The sequence below is a fragment of the Xiphophorus hellerii genome, chromosome 23 (assembly GCF_003331165.1).
Source record: "Xiphophorus hellerii strain 12219 chromosome 23, Xiphophorus_hellerii-4.1, whole genome shotgun sequence".
Taxonomy (NCBI): domain Eukaryota; kingdom Metazoa; phylum Chordata; class Actinopteri; order Cyprinodontiformes; family Poeciliidae; genus Xiphophorus; species Xiphophorus hellerii.
This window is the reverse complement of record NC_045694.1, coordinates 8,089,453-8,111,107: the sequence shown is the minus strand read 5'-3', so window position 1 is coordinate 8,111,107 and position 21,655 is coordinate 8,089,453. Positions and strand designations below refer to the sequence as shown.

At 37.8% G+C, this 21,655-nt stretch overlaps 1 protein-coding gene across 20 annotated transcripts in view; it reads right to left on the bottom strand.

Annotated features, from left to right (window-relative positions):
* Positions 1-32: 32 nt before the first annotated feature.
* Positions 33-21,655, bottom strand: part of map7d3 (MAP7 domain containing 3) — a 38,402-nt gene continuing 16,779 nt past the window's right edge. For 2 of the 20 annotated variants that reach the window (XM_032555641.1, XM_032555622.1), the window contains exons 5-20: positions 21,173-21,284; positions 19,849-19,932; positions 17,591-17,698; positions 16,855-16,956; positions 16,346-16,444; positions 14,304-14,429; positions 11,596-11,735; positions 9,232-9,362; positions 8,937-9,157; positions 5,929-6,055; positions 5,529-5,814; positions 4,248-4,301; positions 4,084-4,153; positions 3,845-3,989; positions 2,217-2,509; positions 33-2,129 (exon numbers count right to left, since the gene is read on the bottom strand). In XM_032555641.1, coding sequence (XP_032411532.1) covers positions 2,122-2,129; positions 2,217-2,509; positions 3,845-3,989; positions 4,084-4,153; positions 4,248-4,301; positions 5,529-5,814; positions 5,929-6,055; positions 8,937-9,157; positions 9,232-9,362; positions 11,596-11,735; positions 14,304-14,429; positions 16,346-16,444; positions 16,855-16,956; positions 17,591-17,698; positions 19,849-19,932; positions 21,173-21,284 — 2,106 coding nt within the window. In that variant the 3' untranslated portion in view covers positions 33-2,121. The remainder of the gene's footprint in view (positions 2,130-2,216; positions 2,510-3,844; positions 3,990-4,083; positions 4,154-4,247; positions 4,302-5,528; positions 5,815-5,928; positions 6,056-8,936; positions 9,158-9,231; positions 9,363-11,595; positions 11,736-14,303; positions 14,430-16,345; positions 16,445-16,854; positions 16,957-17,590; positions 17,699-19,848; positions 19,933-21,172; positions 21,285-21,655) is intronic. The other 18 variants (XM_032555624.1, XM_032555626.1, XM_032555627.1 and 15 more) reach the window with 18 other exon arrangements.

Here is a 21,655-nt window from a genome sequence, read left to right as displayed (position 1 = left end):
TGGCACAAAAAACAGAATCACAACAGAAATATTTTCCATTTAGACTTTATTGTTTTAACAGTCTGTATCACATCTGTTCTCTTTATATTTACAGTACAGATTTTATTTGCAAACCAGGGCTTGATAGCAAATCCTCCAGAGAAATATTTATATTCAGAGTCGCCCTGAATGGGTGGACTGATTGTCGAGGCCGAGGTAAAGACACCGTCAACTGTGAGATAAAAACAGTACATCTCAAACTAAGGCACCTTTCTATTCTATCAAACATTATAGTGAAGACTGAGAGCTTTAAGTTTAGTATTTAGAAATGCAGCAGAACCTGAAAAAAACAAACACCTGCCACTATAAACAGGGTCTATATTTGATGGGGAAGTGGGTGGAGTAAAACACGAACAAATATCAAAACATCGCAGCGTCCCGGTAACAAGTCATCTGATAGGGTGGAGCGTTTTCCCAAAGACGTTATGAAATGAAAGTTGGAAGCGAGCGGCTCTTAGAGATTTGGTGAGTAAGTAATGAAGGACGGTTCTGTAACATTCACTGAGCTCATTAATCAAAGCTCAAATAATTTAAACCTAGAATGAAATTATTGAAGCAAAGGGAATATTAACATTTTTATGCATTTCATGAAAAAAGGGAAGGAAAACACAGAAAAATCAAGTCTGACTCACATTATTTAGTTTGGTGAAAATGCTCCTCTGTAGTATAGTGAGAGCTGAAACCTGAGCTGATGTGCCACATCGGTATATAAAACAACTCAGGTCAGAGGTCAAACAAGTTGCCAAAATGGCCCAAAGATGTTTTAGATGGATCTGAAACCGAGACCAACATTAAAACTGCACATCAGATTTAAGAAAATCATAAAGTTGCTTTTGTTGGAGGATTTTCTAACATAAATGAGCCAAACTGAGCTAAACCAATCACAGCGCACCACTCAAGCTGTAACAGTAACCAATAAGAAGACCCCAATAAACCACAACCTGAGCCGCCTCCTTCCTAAACATGGCTTTACTCGCCTAATACTGATTATATACAAAACATAATAACACTTAAATATAAACAATCCACCATTTTCTAAACTACCAAAGGAGCTGAAATGCGTTTTACCAGATATAGCAGCTGGTGTGAGACGGTGAAACTGAGGAACAGAAACTGAAGAAGAGATACCTTGGATTTTTTTTGTTTAGTTTTTATCAGTCCACATAAAAAAAGATTACAGATGCAGTCACAAAACGTCAAAAAAATCCAAACTATCCCTTTAACAAGTTTTGTTGCAGCTGGATGCAAAGATAAAGATATGAGACTAAAATCAGGTCCATTACAGTGATGTTAGTAAACATTAGTTCTACGCACATAAACAGACTCAAAATATTTCACCTTTGTGGATGTGACGCCCCCTAGTGGCTAGAAAAGAGAAAACAAGACAGTGTGAGAAAAAGGACAAAACCAAACCAGAACTGTCCCGTCGCTGAACTGTGTGTGCATGAGCTTCATAATAATTATGCATTTTAGCACTTAGAGAGAAAAGAATCCAAAGTTGGGAAATAAAAATAAAAGGTAAGGCCATACATGTAGCTGGGTGCTGCAAAAAGCAGCCGGTCAAGTAAATTTAGACGAACCACATGCAGAACGAAGCTTTCCACCCGAACCCAGACAGGAATAACAATGATTATTAACATTTCTTTAGATATTTATCATATAATTCACACGTCCTGACTTTCACGTGTCATGGAATATTCTCATACAAGAGAGAAAACAAGACTGAACATAATTACAATAATAAAGCAAAAACAATTTAATAAATTATAAGAACGCACCCCTAACAAAAAGAAAATACAAAAGTTTTTGACACAAAATTGAATTGATACTAAACACAAGAGGAAGAGGAAAGACGAGGAACATGAAACATTTCCCTGAAGCGTGGCGTTTTATAATATTTTAATTTAATTCAATCCGTTTCCTCTGTGCGTGGGGAGCAACTGCAGCACTTGGGGTGGTCTTTCCGTTTCGTCTTGTGCGCCTCCCGCAGGAAGAGGTGGGAACTGTTTGGAACGACTAGAAGATTCTTTCAGGGAAGTTTGGAGTGCAACACAAAGAGGCTTCTCTGCGACGACCGCAGCATCACATTTCTGCAGGGATGAAACGAGAGAAGAGTTTCAGCCTGCGGGGAGATTACGCCGACTCAGCGTTTGTAAAGCAGAGACGTGAAGCCTCACCTGACATGGCTTCTATGGGCTGATTGGAGGAGTGCAGGGTGCTGATGGGAGTTCCCTTCTCCTCAAAGGCCACCCTGGTTCCATCTGAGCTCCCGTCACAGTGGATTAAAACCTGGTTGCGGTCCTCGGACTCGATGAGAGGCCGAGTCTTGGAGTGGATGTTGGTGTCGATGAGCTCCTCGAAGCTCCACTGGTTGGACTTCCCGTTGAGGCTGGACACCATGCCGTCTTTGGTGGAGTCCTCCTCGTTCAGGAACTCTGAGCCCTCGACGAGGCGGCTCGTAGGAACCGGACTGGAGTCGGAGAAAGCCATTAATGGCAGCCGAGACTCCTGCAAACCTTTCCAAACTATCCAGCTCTAAGTTTACTTCTGACCCGTATTTAACACGGTTTTCCCCAGAAAACCTGCTAAACCCGGTGCTAGGTCAGCCGTCCAGCAGCCCACCATGTTTTTGAGTTAAAACTTTTTTAAAGTTATCAAGAAATCTGAAAATATAAGTAGGTACATATTTTAACTAGACCAAGTATTCTTGGTGTAGTTTCTAAAGAAAATATCCTAGTAGACTTGAAATAACTTAAATCTCATTTACAAGTAACTCCTCAGCAAGATGTAGGAGCTTATTTTAAGTCAATCATTCCTTAATATTTATTATATCACTTATAACAACATTTTTATGTTTTTTCCCATGTTACAAGTGAAATAATCTGCCAGTGGAACAAGAACGTTTTCATCAATATTACAGAATTATTGACTTAAAACAAGCTCTTGTTACTTGTAAATTAGTTTTGTCTTATTTCAATTGTCCTAAAATATGTGTACTAGAAACTAGACCAAAATTATTTGGTGTTCAGTGTAATTATGAGTTATTCTAAGACATTAATACCTAAACACCAGATGTAAAGTCTTATAAAAGGCAAACATAAAAAAAGCATGCAACTAAAATTTTCTGCCTTGTCACCTTGTGTAGCGTGTAGACCATTAAAAACAGGAAGTGGTTACAGAGTCCTGGTGAATTAAAAAAGACACCTGGCCTCTGTTTCACCTTGTGCTCACATACTGAATGTGCTGTGTTGCCATTTGCTCTTCCAACAGTTTCACCAAAGAGACTTTTTAACCTGTCTTTGTTATCACTGTTAATAATAAAAAGCAATGCTTAGCCTGGTGGAAGGGCAAGTAAAGCCTGGTGGCCCGCCAGGCTGACAACACATAAACTTGATACATAAACTTGTTGAAATTTCTGCGGATGTCTGGCAAACCCACAAGAACAGATTCACAGACTGATGGACTGTGAATCTGTCAGTCATATGGATGAAACTTAAAATAAATTCTAGGATTTTTATAAATTTTCATCAGCAGGAATTGGGCTGAGAGAATCAGATGAACTGTGATGAATCGATTATTAAAAGAATTGTCAACTAATTTAGTAATCGATTAATTGCTTATTGGAGAATATAGATTTAAAAAAAGTTGAAAGCCATAACTGTATAAAATACGTATTATTTTATACGCCGTTACAAACCACGGATGAATTTGATGTCGAGGGGTCAGAGGATCAACGTGAATATTTCCTGTTTTATGCATTAATCTGTAAAATCTAAAACGAGGAGAAATCATTTCATCTTCCCACCTTCCTGCCTGCGTGTCATCAGCGGTCGTGCCGTTGGTGTTCTCCTTGTCTTCGGTCTCTGGATTTCCGTTCAGGCCGCCATCTTGTTTAACCCCAACATCTCCAGCGGACAAAACGTCCTGGTCATCGTCCACAGAAATGTCGTCTGTTTGCGGAATGAATGGTTCCATACACGACTCACTTTCACTCATATTTAAATATAAAAATATTTTTAGTTGTGAAAATTGAGGCACACTTGCCTTTGGTTTCATCTTTCATCTCATCCATGCCTTCATCTCCATTCTCCTGTGAATATTTATCGTCATCTCTCTGAATCAGAAATAATCCAGACATCATTCAACACTGATCAGCAGCTGATCAAACATGTTAAGAAAGTCAGAGTGTTAACTGATTGAAAGTTCACCTTTAAGTCGGTTTGGTCCCCTTTTCTAGTTCTCTTCATTATTTCTTCAATTCTCTGAAAATAAAAGAAAATGACTACAAAAACATTTTTTCTCCACCAATGTTTTCAATAGACAAAGGTGGGAAATTTCAGGCTTTTCCAGAGTTCTCAGTATTTATTCTTTTTTAATATATTTTGAAATATAAAACGCTAAAGTACTGAAGATGATTAAATGAGGATGGATGGAGAAAAAGACAGAAAGGAATAAAAAAGTACAAGAAAAATAAATGAAGCAAAGAGAGGAAGACCTAAAGAAGGAGCAATGCGAGGAAATAGAGAAATGAGAGAAAAAAAGAAAAACAGAACGGGATGAAGGACGAGGAAAGACAAGACCGAGATGAAAAACAAGGACAAAAAGAAATAAAAGACAAATAAGGACGAATGTAAGGACAGAAAGAAAGAACGAACGAACAGATTAAACAAAAACGGAAGATTTAGAGATGGAAAGAAAGGAAGAAGAAAAAACAAGCAAAGAAAAAAGAAAGGAAAGACTGAAAACAAAGCAAGTAAAGAATAGAAGGAAAGAAAGATAGATGGAAAGAGAGAAAAGAAACAGACACTAGTACAAAAGACTAGGACGAACAAACAAAAAGAAACAAAGCCAGAAAAACAAAGTATCAGAAAGAAAAAAAGGAATGAGAAAGAAAGAAAGAGACTAGTACAAACAAACAAAAAACTAGGACAAACGAAATAAAGATTAAGACAAACATACAAAATAAGGCAAGAAAGAAAGAAAAAGAAAGAGACTAGTAGATAAACAAAAACCTAGGACAAAAAAAAGATTAAGACAAACATATAAAATAAGGTAAGAAAGAGAAAGAGGGACTGAAAGAAAAATGGAATGAAATACAGAAAAAGAAAGAGACTAGTAGATAAACAAAAACCTAGGACGAAAAAATAAAGACTAGGATGAACAAACACAAGAAACAAGCGAAAGAAAAACAGAAAGAAATAAAGAAATAAAGAGGGTCAGAAAGAAAACTAGAAGGAGAAAGAAAGAAAAAGAAACAAAGAAGGGCTGAAAGAAAAAAGGAAGAGAAAGAGAAAAGAAAGAGGCTAATACAAATGAATGGAAAACTAGGATGAACATACAGAATAAATAAAAACTAGGACAAACAAATGAAAGAAAGATCTAGAAACACAATCATTTTCCACTCTTTCAAATTCTGTAATTTTCCAGACCAACAACAGACTCAGGTTAAAAAAACAAAGTAATCTGCTTCCATTCTTCCTCCATCCTACCTTCTTCCTCTCCATTCGCTCCTGCTGGTTCTGCTGCATGATCCGGTCTCGTTCCTGGCGGACTCTCTCGGCCTCCTCCAGGGCTTTGGCCTCGGCCTCCTCTCGCTCCTTCTGGAGCTCGGCCTGCCTCAGCACTTCTTCTTCTTCCAGTCTTTTTCTGTCTTCCTCTGCTAGACGGGCTTCTTCTTCTTCTATTACTTTCCTCTCTTCGGCCAACCTCTTCTCCTCCTCCAGGCGTTTCAGTCGAGCCTCTTCGGCTAAACGCTCCTCTTCCTCTTTTCTCAGCCTAGAGGAGCAAACAGAAGTTTTTAGTTGAGAACATATTAATACATCAAAACAGATTACAGATTAATCTGTAGTGATGTATAACTTCTGCACCTCAGTGCAGCAGTAATCTCACCTCTCCTCTTCCTCCATCTGTATCCTCAGCTGCTCCTCTCGCTCCTTCTGCTCCCTCATCAGCCTTCGGTTTTCTGCCAGGATCTTAGCCGCCTCAGCAGCCGAATTTGTGCCAGTCGTCTTTGAGTCTGACGAGAAGAAATGTCAGTAAGTTTATAATCACTTACAACAACAAGAGAAGTTGTTTCTTTTACAACTTTTTTGCAAAAGAAAGATATCAGTTTTTTACTGGACACAGAGAAGAGCCTCACTGATAGCTAAAGATGGCCTGATACTGTATTAGACCTTTTTTTTTTCTGTTTTTTAAAATGATAGACAAATCCGAAGATCATTTAGACGGATTATAATTCACAACCCTGACTACTTGGTGCAGAGATTTCCAACTTTACGCAGCGTACATCATGGAGGAAACTCAGTGAATCAATAAAAAAACTCTCTCCTGATTATCATCTGTGACACTGAACTAAAAGCACTAAAAGCTGATCAGAAGTCAAATAAGATTTAAATTGACCTTTTTAACTGAAAATTCAATGTTGGCAGCATTGTGCAGTAGGGATCGTTTTCATCAGCTCAGCTTCACTGGAGATGGAACTAAATGCAGAACAACCTTTGAAATAAATGCTACAAGGTGCAGCAGACCTGCCTTCTATGGTTTAGATTACACACATTCATCTTAGAATGGCCTAGTCAAAGACCAGACCAAATCCAGTTCGAAATTTCGCGCAGGACTTTAAAACTTATGTTCACAGATGCGCTCCATCCAGTCTTACTGAGATTGGATGGAGGCTTTCTAGAAAGGAAAACAAATGCACTGCTCTCAATTTTAATTAGTAGAAAATGCGTTTATAGTTTTCCTTTCCACTTAAATATTCAAAACTTTTTGCTGATCTGAGCTAAAATCTCAGTACAATAACTGCAACTTGCAGTTTTAATGTTGACCTGTCAGGGGGTATGAATACTTTTGCAAGGCAGATAATTTCTTAGCAATTATAATATAGAGTGGCTAAGTCGACTGATGATTGATTTAAAGTGGCACTATTCACACATATATAAAGTGATTTTTCCTTTTATAAACTGCAGCATACAAAAATATAATTTTTACACATAAAAAACTTTGTGTTCAAGTACTAGCACCAAATTATTTTATCTGCTAGTTCATCCTGCAGTACACCATTCTGTCCAGAGGGTGGCAGTAGCAACACCAAGCAGAACAGAAACGGGATGCAACTCCAGCTGGAACATAACGAGTCTCCTGCTCCGAAGGGATTTAATGCTGGGAAAAGCTGCTGCCACGTCAATGTGCAACAAACACAAGATTTTTAGGATTGTTTAGAAATTTAGAAAGATTTCATATTCTGTTAAAACTTTGCTCAATTTAATAAATGCAGAGAAGTACCGTGCATTTTGTTGTGCTACGGTTTACAGACCATTAATTTGGTGTAAACTGAACTGAGTAGAGAATTAGCAAGATCTTTTACTTGCAAAGATTGAAGGAAATTTGGTCATTCAAAAGAAAACGATTAGAACAATCCTGCCACAGCATCAAACTAGAGAACAAAAGTCTGAAAGTAAACATAACATAACGAAGAGCTGCTGTAAAATTTACCCTCTGAAGATGGGAAGACGACATTGTCAGCATTTCTGGATGCACCAGAGCAAACATCCTAGCTGCTCCAGTATTAATCAGTTTGTGCAAATACAAAATCTGACTAATGAAGTCATGTTGCATTATATAATAAACTTACACTGTTTTGGCCTCAATATTATTATAATTAACAGTAATAGCAATCTGATGGGCTTACTTGGAAAACTGTTTATTAGCTGCTTTGAAAAGTGTTACAATTTGAGTTATAATTGAATCTTGATTGGACTTTGTGGTGGGATTGTACTAAAATAATCTGAACTGGTTGGAGTTGAATATTTTGGATTATATACCAGGTATGAACTGGACCCTTGAGATTACATTTATTGTGAACTTCAGAAATTACTAATCCTGATGAATTGATTATTGAAATAATCAACAAATTGATTGATTGATTAATAGTTAACTGACTAAAATATGCCACTTGCTGAAACAACAACATATTCAGAGCAACGATTAAACCATAACTGTACAAAATTATATAAATGTTCCATGTGAGATAAAAAAAAACCTTCTTTATCTGTAAATATGTTCCGACCAGAACTCCTCAAAGCTTTTGTTTCACCTGGTTAAAGTTTTGCTAATTTAAATCTCCTGTTAAACACCTTTTTGCCAATAACTAATCAGTTAATCCAAAACATAACCATCACATCAGCCCTACACTGTACTGATGTTAAGTGAAACGGAAAGGCCTGAACTTTTCACATGTTGATGTTAGAAGTACAGCTCTGGAAAAAATTAAGAGATCACTTAAAATGATCCGTCTTTCTGATTTTACTCTTTATAGGTAAATGTTTGAGTAAAATGAACATTGTTCTTTTATTCTATGAAATACTGACAACATGTCTCAGAGATTCAAAGCAAAGAATTCTGTATTTATTTGCAGAAAATGAGAAAAGGTCAAAATAAAAAAAAGATGCAGTGCTTTCACACCTCAAATAATGCAAATAAAATGAGTTTATATTCATTTAGAAACAACTTATTTCAACTCAGGAAGAGTTCAGGAATCAATATTTGGTGGAAAACCCAGGAATTCAGTGCAGTGGTCTGTTCATTTTGACCAGAACTGTATGTTTTTAGCTGCAGATGGATCCTTTGCTACAAATAATAAAGAACAGACTAAAGGAATGCTATGTTACAGCATTTTAGGCAATAAAATGTTTTTAAAAGGAATTTAATTGTTTATTTACATCTTTTAATGTTTTTGTGATATTGTATTAAATAAGCTTAAGCGGTTAAATAAAAAAAATCTTAGAATATGGTGATTTTTTTAATTTGGAAGAATAATGGAATACTAAAATAATCTTTAGTTGCAGTCCTAATCTGGTGCTACATAAATAGAGTAAACTGCATGTTTCGCAGCTCACCGTCTTTGTCTTTGGTCTTGCTGGCCTCAGTGGCCTGTGGAGTCACAGGCTGAACAGGACCCAGGTCCTTGGACTTGGAGTCCCTCTTTCGCAGTGTTGGCGGCCCAGTTGGAGTGAGAGACGGTTTCTGGATGGGCGGGGGTTTGGCTGATGAGGGCTGAGGAGACGGGGGGCGCTGCTTCATCGCAGACGGTGACGGTGGGCGCGTCTTGGGACTTTGCCTGTAAGAGAAAAAGGTAAAATTTTTATTTAAAATCAAATCAAAAGAAGTGAGTGGGCGTGTGTAAAGTCTTACTTGGACGCTGATGGGGACGGGGTTCTCTTTGGAGTTGGGCTAGGCGCTGGAGACGGTGAGCGATGGCGTCCCATGGAGGTTGACGGTGAGGCGGGACGTTGCCTACTGGGTGATGCTAATTGTTTGTCTTTCTGTAGGAAAAAAGGACAAATCTGAATAAGTTAAAAGGAAATATCTGCAGAAACCTTCATTTTAAAACAACTAAACAACAAATGCCTTGTCTTATCTGAAATTTCAAAAAGTCTGTGTTGATCTGAATATGAATTCTAGAGACTACAGTAGTTTGGTTTCATGTGAAGAGCTAAAGCAGGTTCTCATAAGAACATGGATGCGGTTAATCATTTGGAGCCAATGGCTTGAAGTGTACAGTGTCTTTGTCTCCTCTGGAGTCACATGGATGCCCTTGCTGCCAGTCTGTTATCATGTTTACAGCTCTAAATAAAGCACTTGGACATTAAAAGTTAATGAAACGACATCCTAGAAGCCTGTGTGGTTTCTAACCCAGGGAATCGGTTCCTTTTGAGCTCTTAGATTTGAAACAAATTAAAGCACATTTTCTCCTAAAGCCCTCACCACTGGGTTACTGTTTTTGGTATTTAGGTGCACATGCAACAAGTCCATTTTAAAGTCAATTGTTCTGATAATTGATGGGATAAATTTTTTTTTACATTTAAGCCATTTTATACAATATTATTAGAGATACAACACAAAAATAAAACAATTCAATTCCCTTTTTGCAATGCAATAACACAGCATTCCTTTAGTGATCGTATGCAAGCAAAAAATACTAACATGTGAAAAGCTCAGCTCTGTCTGCTCTGATATAAAAATAAAAAAAGCCGTCACCTGAAATCCGTCACCTGAAATAAAAGATTTTTGCAGAATCGGGGTTTTTTTATCTTAAATGCAAAGTGTATATTTTTCAGTAAAATTTCCTAATTTTGAGTCTGTACAAATAAACAAAGAAACAAATAAAATGAAAGACTTTTGTCATTCAGTTTTAGGTACAAAGAGAGAAAACAAAGAGAAAAACAAAAAAATTAAGCAGATAGAAATGACTAAGTTTGTTTTAATTTATTATGCGATTAATTGATCTATTGTTTATTGTGTCAGTCCAAATTATAGGCAGCAATTTTTCAAAGACCTGACTATCCTTTCAAATCACACAAAGAAGAGGTTCAGTGCTGTCATACTTTAATTTAGCTCTGATCTTATTGATAAGAGTGGAGCAGGAGGACAGAAAACAATGAAGCAAGAAAAAAAAAAAAGTCAACTGCTTCCTAAATTAGTCTCTGTGACCAGGGTGGGGTCGGTCTACTTTGCATGGCTTGACCCGGGCATAATCGGCCACTGTGGATCCTTTTGTTTCATACAACAACAATGAAGTCCTTCACAACCGCAGATTACGCTGCAGAGCCAGGCACCAAGTTAGAACAGAGAGGTAGACTTTGTGTGCAGGAGTAGGAAACTATTCCTCTGGAGGATAAACAAATGCAACAAACAGGTGACCAGGCATGTTCAAAGCACAGGAGGAGCAACATTTTCCTATGGTTAGCATAATACTTTGACAGGCAAATGTAAATATGTGCATATAAATCAGACCATGCCATGCCATTTTTCAACCAGTTTAAAGCCATTTTACTGTTATTGCTTGAATTTTGTATCGTTATTTTAAAATGTAAAATAATAAAACTATCAAATTTGTTAACTAGTAAAAATTATTTAAAATGTTAACTCCACCAGAAGTTATTGTGATAAACGATAATAATGTTTACATTTTGAAGTAATTCTTCAAAATGGTAACACTTTCTTAAAGATGAATAAACTTTAACTTCTAATGAACATTTAGTATAGGAACTGGAGAACATTTTAAATATCCAAAATAAATAAACAAAACAAAATAAATAATTATGAAGCCTCTGTAAACAAAACTGTCCTTAAAAGAAAAGGCGTGTTGAGACAAAAGCACCAAACTGAAGACTTTTGCCATTCAGTTTTAATAGAAAGTGGAAAAATGAGAAATCATGCAAATAAAAATGATTGAGTTCCTTCTAATCTAACATGCAATTAATTAATTTATTGTGCCAGGCCTAGCTGTTGCTGGTAAATAAATAAAATAAATAAAGATGTAAAGATATTAACATTTTGCTAACATTTCCAATAGCATTCAGTCTCTAAATAAATTCTGATAGTTATTCAGACTTCCTCCTCAATGAGTCACTCAGCAATTTGACACATATACAGTTCAGATTAGACCCGACAACCAAGTAATCCTAACTAACCTACTGACACAGATGCAGCTTAATTCAATAAATAAGATGTAATAAGCTGCAGTTTTTACTGCAGAATGAAGAGACGTCTCACCAGGGATGTATCGAGGGCTTCGCTGGCTGATTTTGACGCAGTCATGCCGCTCTTCTGTCGGTCGATGCTGCGGCTGCGCAAGGGGCCGCGCGCCGGGTTCATGGGGCTGGGGGAGGCTGAACGAGGACACAGGTGACACTCTGGTAAAGGACACAGTCATCGCAGGGCCAGGGGAGCACAACCAATGGGAGGAGTGAGAAGCGACCGAGTTGGGCAGCAAAGCAGCAAAAAAAAAAAAAAAAAAAAAGAGAGGGAGATTTGGGGAGAGGCAGATGATGGTTGGAGAGAAATGTGGGAAGAGTGGTTTGTGAGGGGACAAAAGCACACAAAGAGCAATTTGTTAGATGTAGCACTTAAGCAGGCTCTAGGTTGATTTCTACATTTTGGGAGATGCGATGAGCGAGGAGGAACAATCTGAGAAAAGTCCCAAACACACACTGCATCCACCAAAGCTTCGGCACACAACTTAAATATCTAAACAGGAAGCACATCATAACACAAAGAACACAAAACCTAACGATATGGAACAACAGACAACACTGAAAACACACACTGTCTGTAAAAAACACTAGACAAACACGTCTAAGTTTGTACTTTGTCTTGTAATCACAATAGTTTGCCCTAAAAGGCCAGAATGACTGATTTGCCTTTATTTTATCTGAGAATTAAAAATATATCTAAAATTGAGATTTTGACCATTTTCCCAAGTTAAACCACAAACTTGGGAAAAGGAATGAGCCCGCACATGATTTTCACATGTTAACAATGAATGTTAATACCACTGTTTAAATCATAGTATTTACATAGATATTTTAAAAGAAAACATTATTATAAGTATGGATGCAACAATGAGGCTTTTTCTGGGAGATATTAACCAATTTTTTATTACTATTTTAAGCACATTTTCTTATAACGGAAAAAGGCTTGCTTGTGGCATCTTTGAGTCCTACAGAAAATTAAATAGTTACAAAGTACATGCTGTTGGTTGAACTGTTTATATACAGAAGACTCTGGAAAGTCTTAGCTTTGATGCATTTAATGAATTGGGGGGGAAATAAAAGTTTTTTCAATGTTTGAAAAATCTGATTTAAGCCATTCAGGGAAAAACTGGCTAATTGAGATGTCTGACAACTGACTGGTGCATCTCACTCCAAAGGTTTTCAATTATTCCTAGTGCTGCTCAAGTAACACCTACCTTTTAAAGTTTTGTCTCCTATATCCATATATAGGATTTTAAGAAATACATTAATAAAATATAGAATAAATGTCCACTAATATTAACTATATTAAGTATTTAAATAGTTGGGCTCTTTGCTAGGGTAGCAATCCTGCTGTTAGCCGTTTTACAGACATGTTGCTAATAAAGGTACTTGCGCATACAGCTGTAAAACCAGCTGACCAAATGTGCTGGAACTCAGCTTGGGTTGCTAGGTAACGGGCAGCGTCTGCTGATTTGTGGTGTTACATTTGGAAGGTTTTGGAAACGGCTCATTTTCTAGACACCAAAATACATTAAGTTATTGCCAAAAACATGGCTGGGAGTTAGTTTTTTTCTAAACGCTTGTGCTGCTTTTAGAAGTAGTTGAGACCCAAGTGTAAGTTTAAAACATACTAAATGTGAATTTTACATAATGGGGCCCTTTAAACTGTAGGAAGGTTATTATGGAAAACTGTTGTGGCACTGAAACAAACTTTTAGAAACCTCTAAACCAGTAATTAGTTCATGCCTACTTGTGAATGGAAGTGGCTGTCAGGAACTATAGTAATCATGCCTACAGCTGGGAGGAGAAAATAGCTTTCTCCACCAGCTTGCTGTGTCAGATTGGGGGGATTAGCCGTCATAATCCCTGGAGAGACCTAGAGAACTCTTCCTGTCACAATATCGCTCCAAACGTGCTCAGTAATTCATTGTGACGGCGCACTGAGCAGCAGTGGTGACTGTGTAACACACCCTGTCACGAGCTCTCCCTCCTGCCGAGGACGACGGCTCTACTGGGCTCCAGAGGATCTATAGCTGTTAATGGCCAGTCAATAAACACAACATGAAAGGTCCACGCAACTCTAAAGTGAGTGCTTGTTTCATAATTTATAAAGCATACAGAGAGATATCCGTATTATATTCCCATCAGCCACAGTGACACAATACACTGGATATAACTTTAGAACAGCATAATTTGTCCAAATATCAATGAAATCACCTGAAGTGTCGCCTCACTACCGTAACACGTGCATAAAAACACGGCAGACCTTTTCAGACGTAACAAGAACCAATAGGTAATCAGCTTAGGGTAAATCTCATGGAGCATGAGGCTCGTCAGATGGAAAGAAATGTTTGTGGCCAAGGCTGCTGCTCAACAAACACCCAATTGTGTCAGAACCGAACAGACATGTGAGCTGGAACACTGTTCATGTCAATATTTACATCATACTTTCGCTCACTGAGTGTAATGTACTGAAAATAATTGGTGTGTAAACACTGCAAATTGCTAAAAGAGATTTTATCGATGTGTTTTCTTTTCTCAAATTCTACCACCAATGTCGAAGCCAAAGGGTATTAAAAGCATTTAAGAGTTCAGAAGGATCCTATAGAAGTACTACTAAGAGACACTACATGTACTTTTTAAACACTAAGCTTCTCTAATAGGCAGGAGAGGGGTGCTGATCTAGCCATCCTTCTTCTGAGTCAGGGTCTCCTAAGCGGAGGTTACCTGTAGCATCTGATCCTTCAGCGGACAGGACGGCGGCGCTCTTGCTCCTAGCTAGTGAGGCCTGGGTGGGAGTGAGCAGGCGACTAAGGACCCCTTCATCCACTGTACTGGCCGGTGGCTTGCGGGCTACACGGCCGAAAAATCACCGAAAAACAGCAGAGGAAGGAATGGGTGGATGAGAGTTGGGGAGGATGAAGGCAAAAAGAAAAGTCACCAGGTGATTTAACAGGAGAGAATCACACTGAACCAAAGGTTATGTCTCTGTAATCATACATGGACTGTCGCTCAGGTGTCACTGTCCAAACCATGAATGAGCACAGAGAAAAATGATCTGAAACTGAACGTGAGTAAAAACAGAAGGTCAATTAGACAGTGAGGCTGAATCAATGGTTCCTTGAAGAAGAAGGAGGAATGCTGATGAAAAAAATAACCATTAATTGATCCTAAAGAACGAGGAAGAATACGGTTGTGTGAGAAGAGAAACAGTCCAAAGACAAAGTGATAGAGTGAATGAATGTGATCATGCAAGAGTTATTTAACTTCTGCTGCACATCTCCACCGCAGATAATGAAGATGTGGCAAATATAAAACACCCAAATGAAGAAAATGGTGCAAAGTAGGGGGGCTAAATGAAACATAAAATTGAGGTTTGCCTGTTGTGAGGTAAAAAAAAGCTCATGTGGAAGGAAAGTTTTTTAAAAACTAGCTTCTTAACAGGAAACCCTTTCTGACAGGACATCTGCTGATGACCGATCAATAAATGATGGTCGGTAATTCAGGTTCAAATCTCATTTTTTAGTTTGTTCCTAGACATGGGTAAGGTCATACCAAAGAAAATAAGAAAGTCTGTGTTTAAGAGGATTTATGGTTGTAGATGTAACGCTCATCAATAGCTAAGTTAACCACACAGAAAACACATTTGTACAAGACAATAACATCATTCGAGTTTCACTGGCACAAACGGGACAATGTGGCTGAAGCACAAACAAAAAAAGCACTTGTGGTTAACAACAACACGGAGCCTGCAACAAGCTGCTGTTGTTACTTCTGCGCTCTCGTGCTTCTGTGGAAGGATGGCACTGTGAGACACCGCACTGAGGCAACGGCAAGTTAAATCCAGCAATGACGCCATCTTGAAGGGAGAAGACAACCATCACTTTGATACAACAGGACAAAAAAACCGTGTTAGAGCAGACAGCACACAACAGAACGGTTCCTGTACGGATGCTTAGTAATGAAAAAGGTTAAAAGATTTACCAAAGTGACAAACACTGAATAGGGTTCGGGAAGCAGAAATGTTAAGTATTTTTTAGGGCTGGATAATAAATCGATTATGTATAATCGCAATAGACATGATAAAATGTTCAATAGTCAATAGGTAGAATATTCACTGAACTTTGATCCAGAACCGCACAGCATTCTGGGAGATGTAGGAAGAGGAAAGGCTTTATCTGCTCAAAGCCAACTAAGAAAGGTTTGTGGAATCAGCTAACTCTCTCACTCTGAGGTTACCTAGCAACTCGCTCAATCATTCTTTGGTTACCTAGCAACAACCTTCTGAGTATCTTGCACAGCAGCAGTTTAAAGTTTAGCCACTGTGCCTCATAACTGCTTAAAAAAAATAAAACAGCATGGACTGAAAACTGTGGATAAAACAGGAAAGGTCACACCACCAGTTTGTCAGTATTTCAACTAAAAAACGAATCAACAATTATCGATACTCACAATTATCAACAACAACTGATATGAAATGCTTATATCGTGATACATTTTTCAGCCATATCATCCAGCCCTAAGTATTTTATTACAAACGTCAACAGTATAGAGAAAAATAGCATCTGCTTTAAGAGAAATTGACCATTCAGTGCGAAAGATGAGGTTAAAGAGCAGAAGACAAGCCAAAACCAACCATGACATCCACAACACTCAACTGATATAAACATTTCTCTCAGAAGTCCTTAGTTTAGGAAAATGAAGCTGAATGCTTGTTGTTAAAAAGGAGGCGACCCGAGCAATGCATGCTGCTTTTCCATGCTAGCCACCTTGATCATCCGTTGTCCCCTTTTCAGGCTTGGCAGGAGTCTGTGCTCTGCTCACACTTACTCGTGTGAGGGAGGAACTTCTCTTCTTCACAGAGCGTCCTACAGACATGAGAGTGGAGTTACAGCCAACCACACACTGCGGAGGGAGTCAACAAGTAAAAAAGCCCAGGAAAGAGTTTGCGAGTCATGTGCGCATCGTTTAGCCTTATGCAAGTCACCAGGGTCAGCGCTGGCAGCAGCTGACGCCCTAGTTTAAGAGATAATGGGTAAACACACAGACAAGCTTTACCACTGTTTGAGCAAACTTTTTTCTTCAAAAACACACTTTAGAAGAAATAAGCCCAACAGCTGAAAGGCTTTGATACAAGCAAGACTTAGAAAGCTCACTCAGTTTAGAGTTTTAAGCAGTTTCAGAGCTGAAAATGTGTCACCACTCTGATGAGTGATGCAATGTGACCCGGTTTTGGTTCTAAAAGCATAATAAGGATAGAAGAGAGGATCGTCTGCACCTGTCTCTTCCACCTGAAGCTGTTTGCCATCTCCCTTACCGGCCTGAGCAGCCATGCCATTGCTTGGCAACCGGTTGCAAGACGAACTCCTCGGCCTAACACCTGAGAGACAATAATCAAACACCCACAGATAAAATTAGATGAAAAAGGTCTAGTAGTTATTAGAAAAGTCTCTTAGACTTTCTTTATTGTACTGCTTTATGCTTAAGGCAAAGTACAATTTTTTTCAATTCAACTTTCAAGAGTATAACTTTCTGATCAATACAATTTGGAATATTTTGGGAGATGTAAGCCATAATCATTCAAAATAATAGAAATAAACACTGTTGTACTAACAGGCAGTTTTGAAATTAAAACATGTTTCCACATGGAAAATAATGGCAATTAAAATGACTAATTACAACCAAAAAGAAAAGGAGTAAAAAGGCCCCAACTTTACCATTTGGTGACTAAAACTCAGAATTTGTCAGAAAATTCAATTCAGTACATAAAAATACACAATTAGTAACTACAGGCAGTAGTTTTATGGATCCACATGGTGTGAAATAATTGTACTAGATTCTAAACACTCAGAGTTTATTAGACAATTAGTACAGACACAGGGAGAGGCTTGAAGAAACCTTGTTAATCACACAGTTTGTGCATATTTATTCTAAAAAACATTAAGAGGATTTCACTGTATGGGGTCAGAGCATTGGAAAGCAATCTGAGGAGAGGAGGGAGAGGAAGGACTTACTTTTGTCAGGTGATTTACCGAGGGTGGCAGAGGAGGAGGATAAACGTTTGCTGATGCCAGCCTCGGGCGGCTGTTTCAGGTTAGTTGTGGATGTGGAGCGCTTGTCAGCTAAAAGCAGGGAGGAAAAACAGACAAGGGAGGAGGGATTTACCGGAGGACAGCCAATAGGGAAGGGACTTCAGGTGCAGACAAGGGACTATGAGGCTCTACTACTATCTAACTCCTTTAAGAGAAAATAATCAGGTTTACTTCCAGTAATATGAGCTATTTATGCAACAGTCAGTTAGTGCAATATAAATCCAGAACATGAACAAGCCAGTTTGTAGTCAGCAGACAACAGATGTTGGGTTTAGCCAACCATAACCAGACAGCTTTAACAACAGACAATAGTGGTACTTTGATGATTTTCAATTGAAAGGTTTCAATGCCGAGTAGCCTGTGTCACCTGGATGTGCACAGCTGAAGGGCCGGGCAAAATTACCTAAAGCAATTGCTGGAATCAATAGTCCCATTTGGATCTATTGTACTGGACAAAGAAAATAAACAGCCTGTTTCGGTGTTTGGGTTTCTGAAGAAATGCATAACATACTTGGTAGCAGTCTAGACATTATTGTACTTTTTTAATAAATGGTCCAGTAACTGCAAAATGTGTGGATCAATTTGACCCTTCCCCATTCTAATAAACAAATCACTTTGTACCAAGGTGCATAAATCATTTTAAATCTGTTTTTATTCTTCTGATAGTTTGATATTTTTGCTTAATTAAAGAGTATACAACAGATTATCATCTTTTCTTTCAGCCAGAATCTATTTACACTCATTCTGGTTGTAATCCCCACTTATTTTATTGAAGCTATTAAATAAAACCGACTATGTCTGCTGTTTGAGGCGACATAGGATCAGAAAACATGGGATGATGTTGGTGAATAATGTTCTGCTAGATACCTGATAAACAGATATCCAACTAAACTCTTAATCCTTCTGATTTGGGTTAACTGGAAATGTAGACCAAAGACGAGTATTTTATGCAGCTGCTTGAAACAAATTACATAATTATTTTCTTTTAAGCAACATGAACTGGCTACACCTCCTGTTTTAGCAAAAAACAACTTAAAAGTAGTTACTTAACGGCTTTACCAGAACATCTTGAAGCCGTTTTGAAACATTTTCTGGTGGGTGTATCAATATATACAGGTATGTCTAAAAAACAAACAAAAAACTGAATATTATTACGTCAACATTTTTTGTCACCCATTTCAGAAAATGAAACTCAGATTTTTCGTCTTGTAACTTTGATGATTATAGCTTACAGATAATGAAACCCCCCAAATTCGGTCTTTGAATATTACATAATATTAACAAAGAACAAATGTGATGCTTCAGAAATGTATATTAATTTCTAAGGCCTCAATGCTTTGTTGGGCCTTCTGTGGTTCTGCTAAGGTTTCTGGAAGCCAGGTTGATTTGAAAGCAGCATTCAGGTCATGTGCACTGTTTCTCTGACAAACTTCTCAAGGCTGCACTTATTCCTGTTGTCAATTTTATTTTCCTTCCACTTAACTTTCTATGAACATGCTGGACCACCATTAGCTGACACAATGGGATTTCAATATTCATATTTTTTACAATATTGCAGTTTTCTGAGACATTGAATTGTGATCAGTAAGCCATAATCATCAAAATTATAAGCAATAAAGGCTTGAAATAATTCAATCCATGTTTGCCAGACCCATATATTGTACAAGTTTCACTTACTGAAATGAGTGACAAAATATTGAACTTTTTCTAGTTTTTTCAGATATACATGATTAGCATTAACACCCTGATTTGATGGTAGTTGAGCAATTAAGTTAGTATTTAAAGCAGTCCAAGCATTTCTTTGCAAAGCTTACAGCGTAAAATGACTTTGTGATAATAAATGTGCAATATATGGTAGAGCACTATTGCTTTTCAATATATCTACCTGCTGTTCATTTTCTTGGAAATAGCAGAAATAGGAATAAATAAAAGATTTTGACCAAACCTGCTCAACAATGAGAGTGAGAAAGCCACACGTGAAGCTAAAAACCAAACCTAATAAACTTTCTGGATGTATGCCTCAGAAAAAAAAAAACTGTTAGTGAAAAGTGCCAGTTAGTGCCAGGCAAGGAGTAGATGGGACAACATGTGACAGTAGAGAGGACAGATGGTAAACAAGCCATTTGTGGTGCCAGCGACAGTCCATGCTGCACAAAGGTAAACAAATTAACAAACAAAACCTTGTCCACTCCTTGGTGGCTTTTCTGGCGAGGGAGAGGAGACAACTATAGCTACTGGAGAAGAGATGCTGGCGTCAGAATCTCCTGTGGGAAAACACAGCGCTCTGAGTGGAGCAAAAACACGAGGACGGGACACATCCTTCACACGAAGAACAGAACAATATTCATAACACATAGTACATAACACCTAAAAGTTATACAGATGAATTTTGTTGATGTGGTTAATTCTCCCAGTTAAAAAAATGACAAAGTTTAGCCAATAATCCGAATAACAAGTGTCTTAGAGTGGGTTTTAAAACTAATCATACTAGTTGAATATTTGCACATTTTGTCAAACTTTAATGCATGTTACTGGAAACTTTAGTGACACGCAAACAAAAAGTAGCACAAAACTCTGATGTGGAAGGAAAATAATCCATGAGTCCTGGAGCTGCTTGAAGGTGAACCTCCACTGTGCGTTTCACATGAATGTAAAGTTAAATTTTAATCTCATCTAGTCAGAGTACCTTATTCCACATGCTTGGAGTTTTCTATATACATGGTTTTTGACAAACTGGACTTGAGGCTTTTTTTCAAGCCAATGTTGCATAAAGACCATATTTGTGGGGCGCATCTTCTACTTCAACTCCAAAGTCGCCAGTTGGACAAAACTCTCCCCCATTTTCAGATGATGGATTAAAAAGTGTACTGTCAGCTTTAAAACTTGGGGTGATGTTTTATAACTTAAAAATTATTTTAAATTGTTTCTCTGACTTGTCTGCCATATTCCTTGATCTTCATGAAGCTATTCGCTCAATAATTTTCTCTAACAAACCTCTGAGGCCTTCACAGATCAGCTGTTTTCATAATGCGATTAAATTACACTGGACTTATAAAGGCAATGTGGATTCACTGTATTTCATTTAGAGGTATCAGAGTGAAGGGGACAGACTAAAAATGTACACCAAACTTTAAAGATTTGTATTTATTTTGAGAACCACATATTTACCCCCCACTTTCCAGTTATGTGCTACTTTAATTTGGTCTATTATATAAAATCGGAGTAAAATACTTTGAAGTTTGTAGTTGTAAATAAAGAACATGGAAAAGTTCAACAGAGTATGAAGAGTTTTGCAAGACACAAAGAACATGGAGCAATTTTTCTGTAAATCATTTTTAATCCATATTAAGCAAGCGTAACCTGCTGTGTCTGCTGATATGAACCAACTTGAAAACGTTGAAGTCTTGTTTTGAAAAGTTTACTGTGCCTCAAACAAACAAACAAACAAAAAAAAAACAAAACCCTAAAGCTTAATCAGCATATGCAAACACAAAGTTCCTGTACCTGCTCGTCCATCTTGGTCTCCGGACAATCCTCCCCAAGACCACCTCTTCTGTCTCTGCTCGACTCGCTGACTGCGTTCTAGTGTTCGCCTCATAACTGCCTCGTAGTGCTCCTGAACAACGACAAGGACAGAGCAAAAGAAAACACAGGTCGTTGTTTTCAGCCACGGCTGGCCTCTAAGGGTGGAATATATCCAGGTCCTTCACTGCACAAGAGCTAGAACAAATAAACCATGATCTAATTGTTTTAAAATGAGCTTTTAAAAAAATCTAAGATGATCAATTTAAGATGTCAAACTCAGTTTCATTTTGGGCCCCATCAAAAATCTGACTGTTCTTAAAGGGCCGGTTGTGCCAGAATGAATTGATAAAACCCATTAAACTATTAAAATATTTAATTTTAAGAAACACTTATTGAATGCTGAAACAAACATCTATTTATTAATAATACTGAACATTTTTCATACTGATCAGTCCCTCCAGA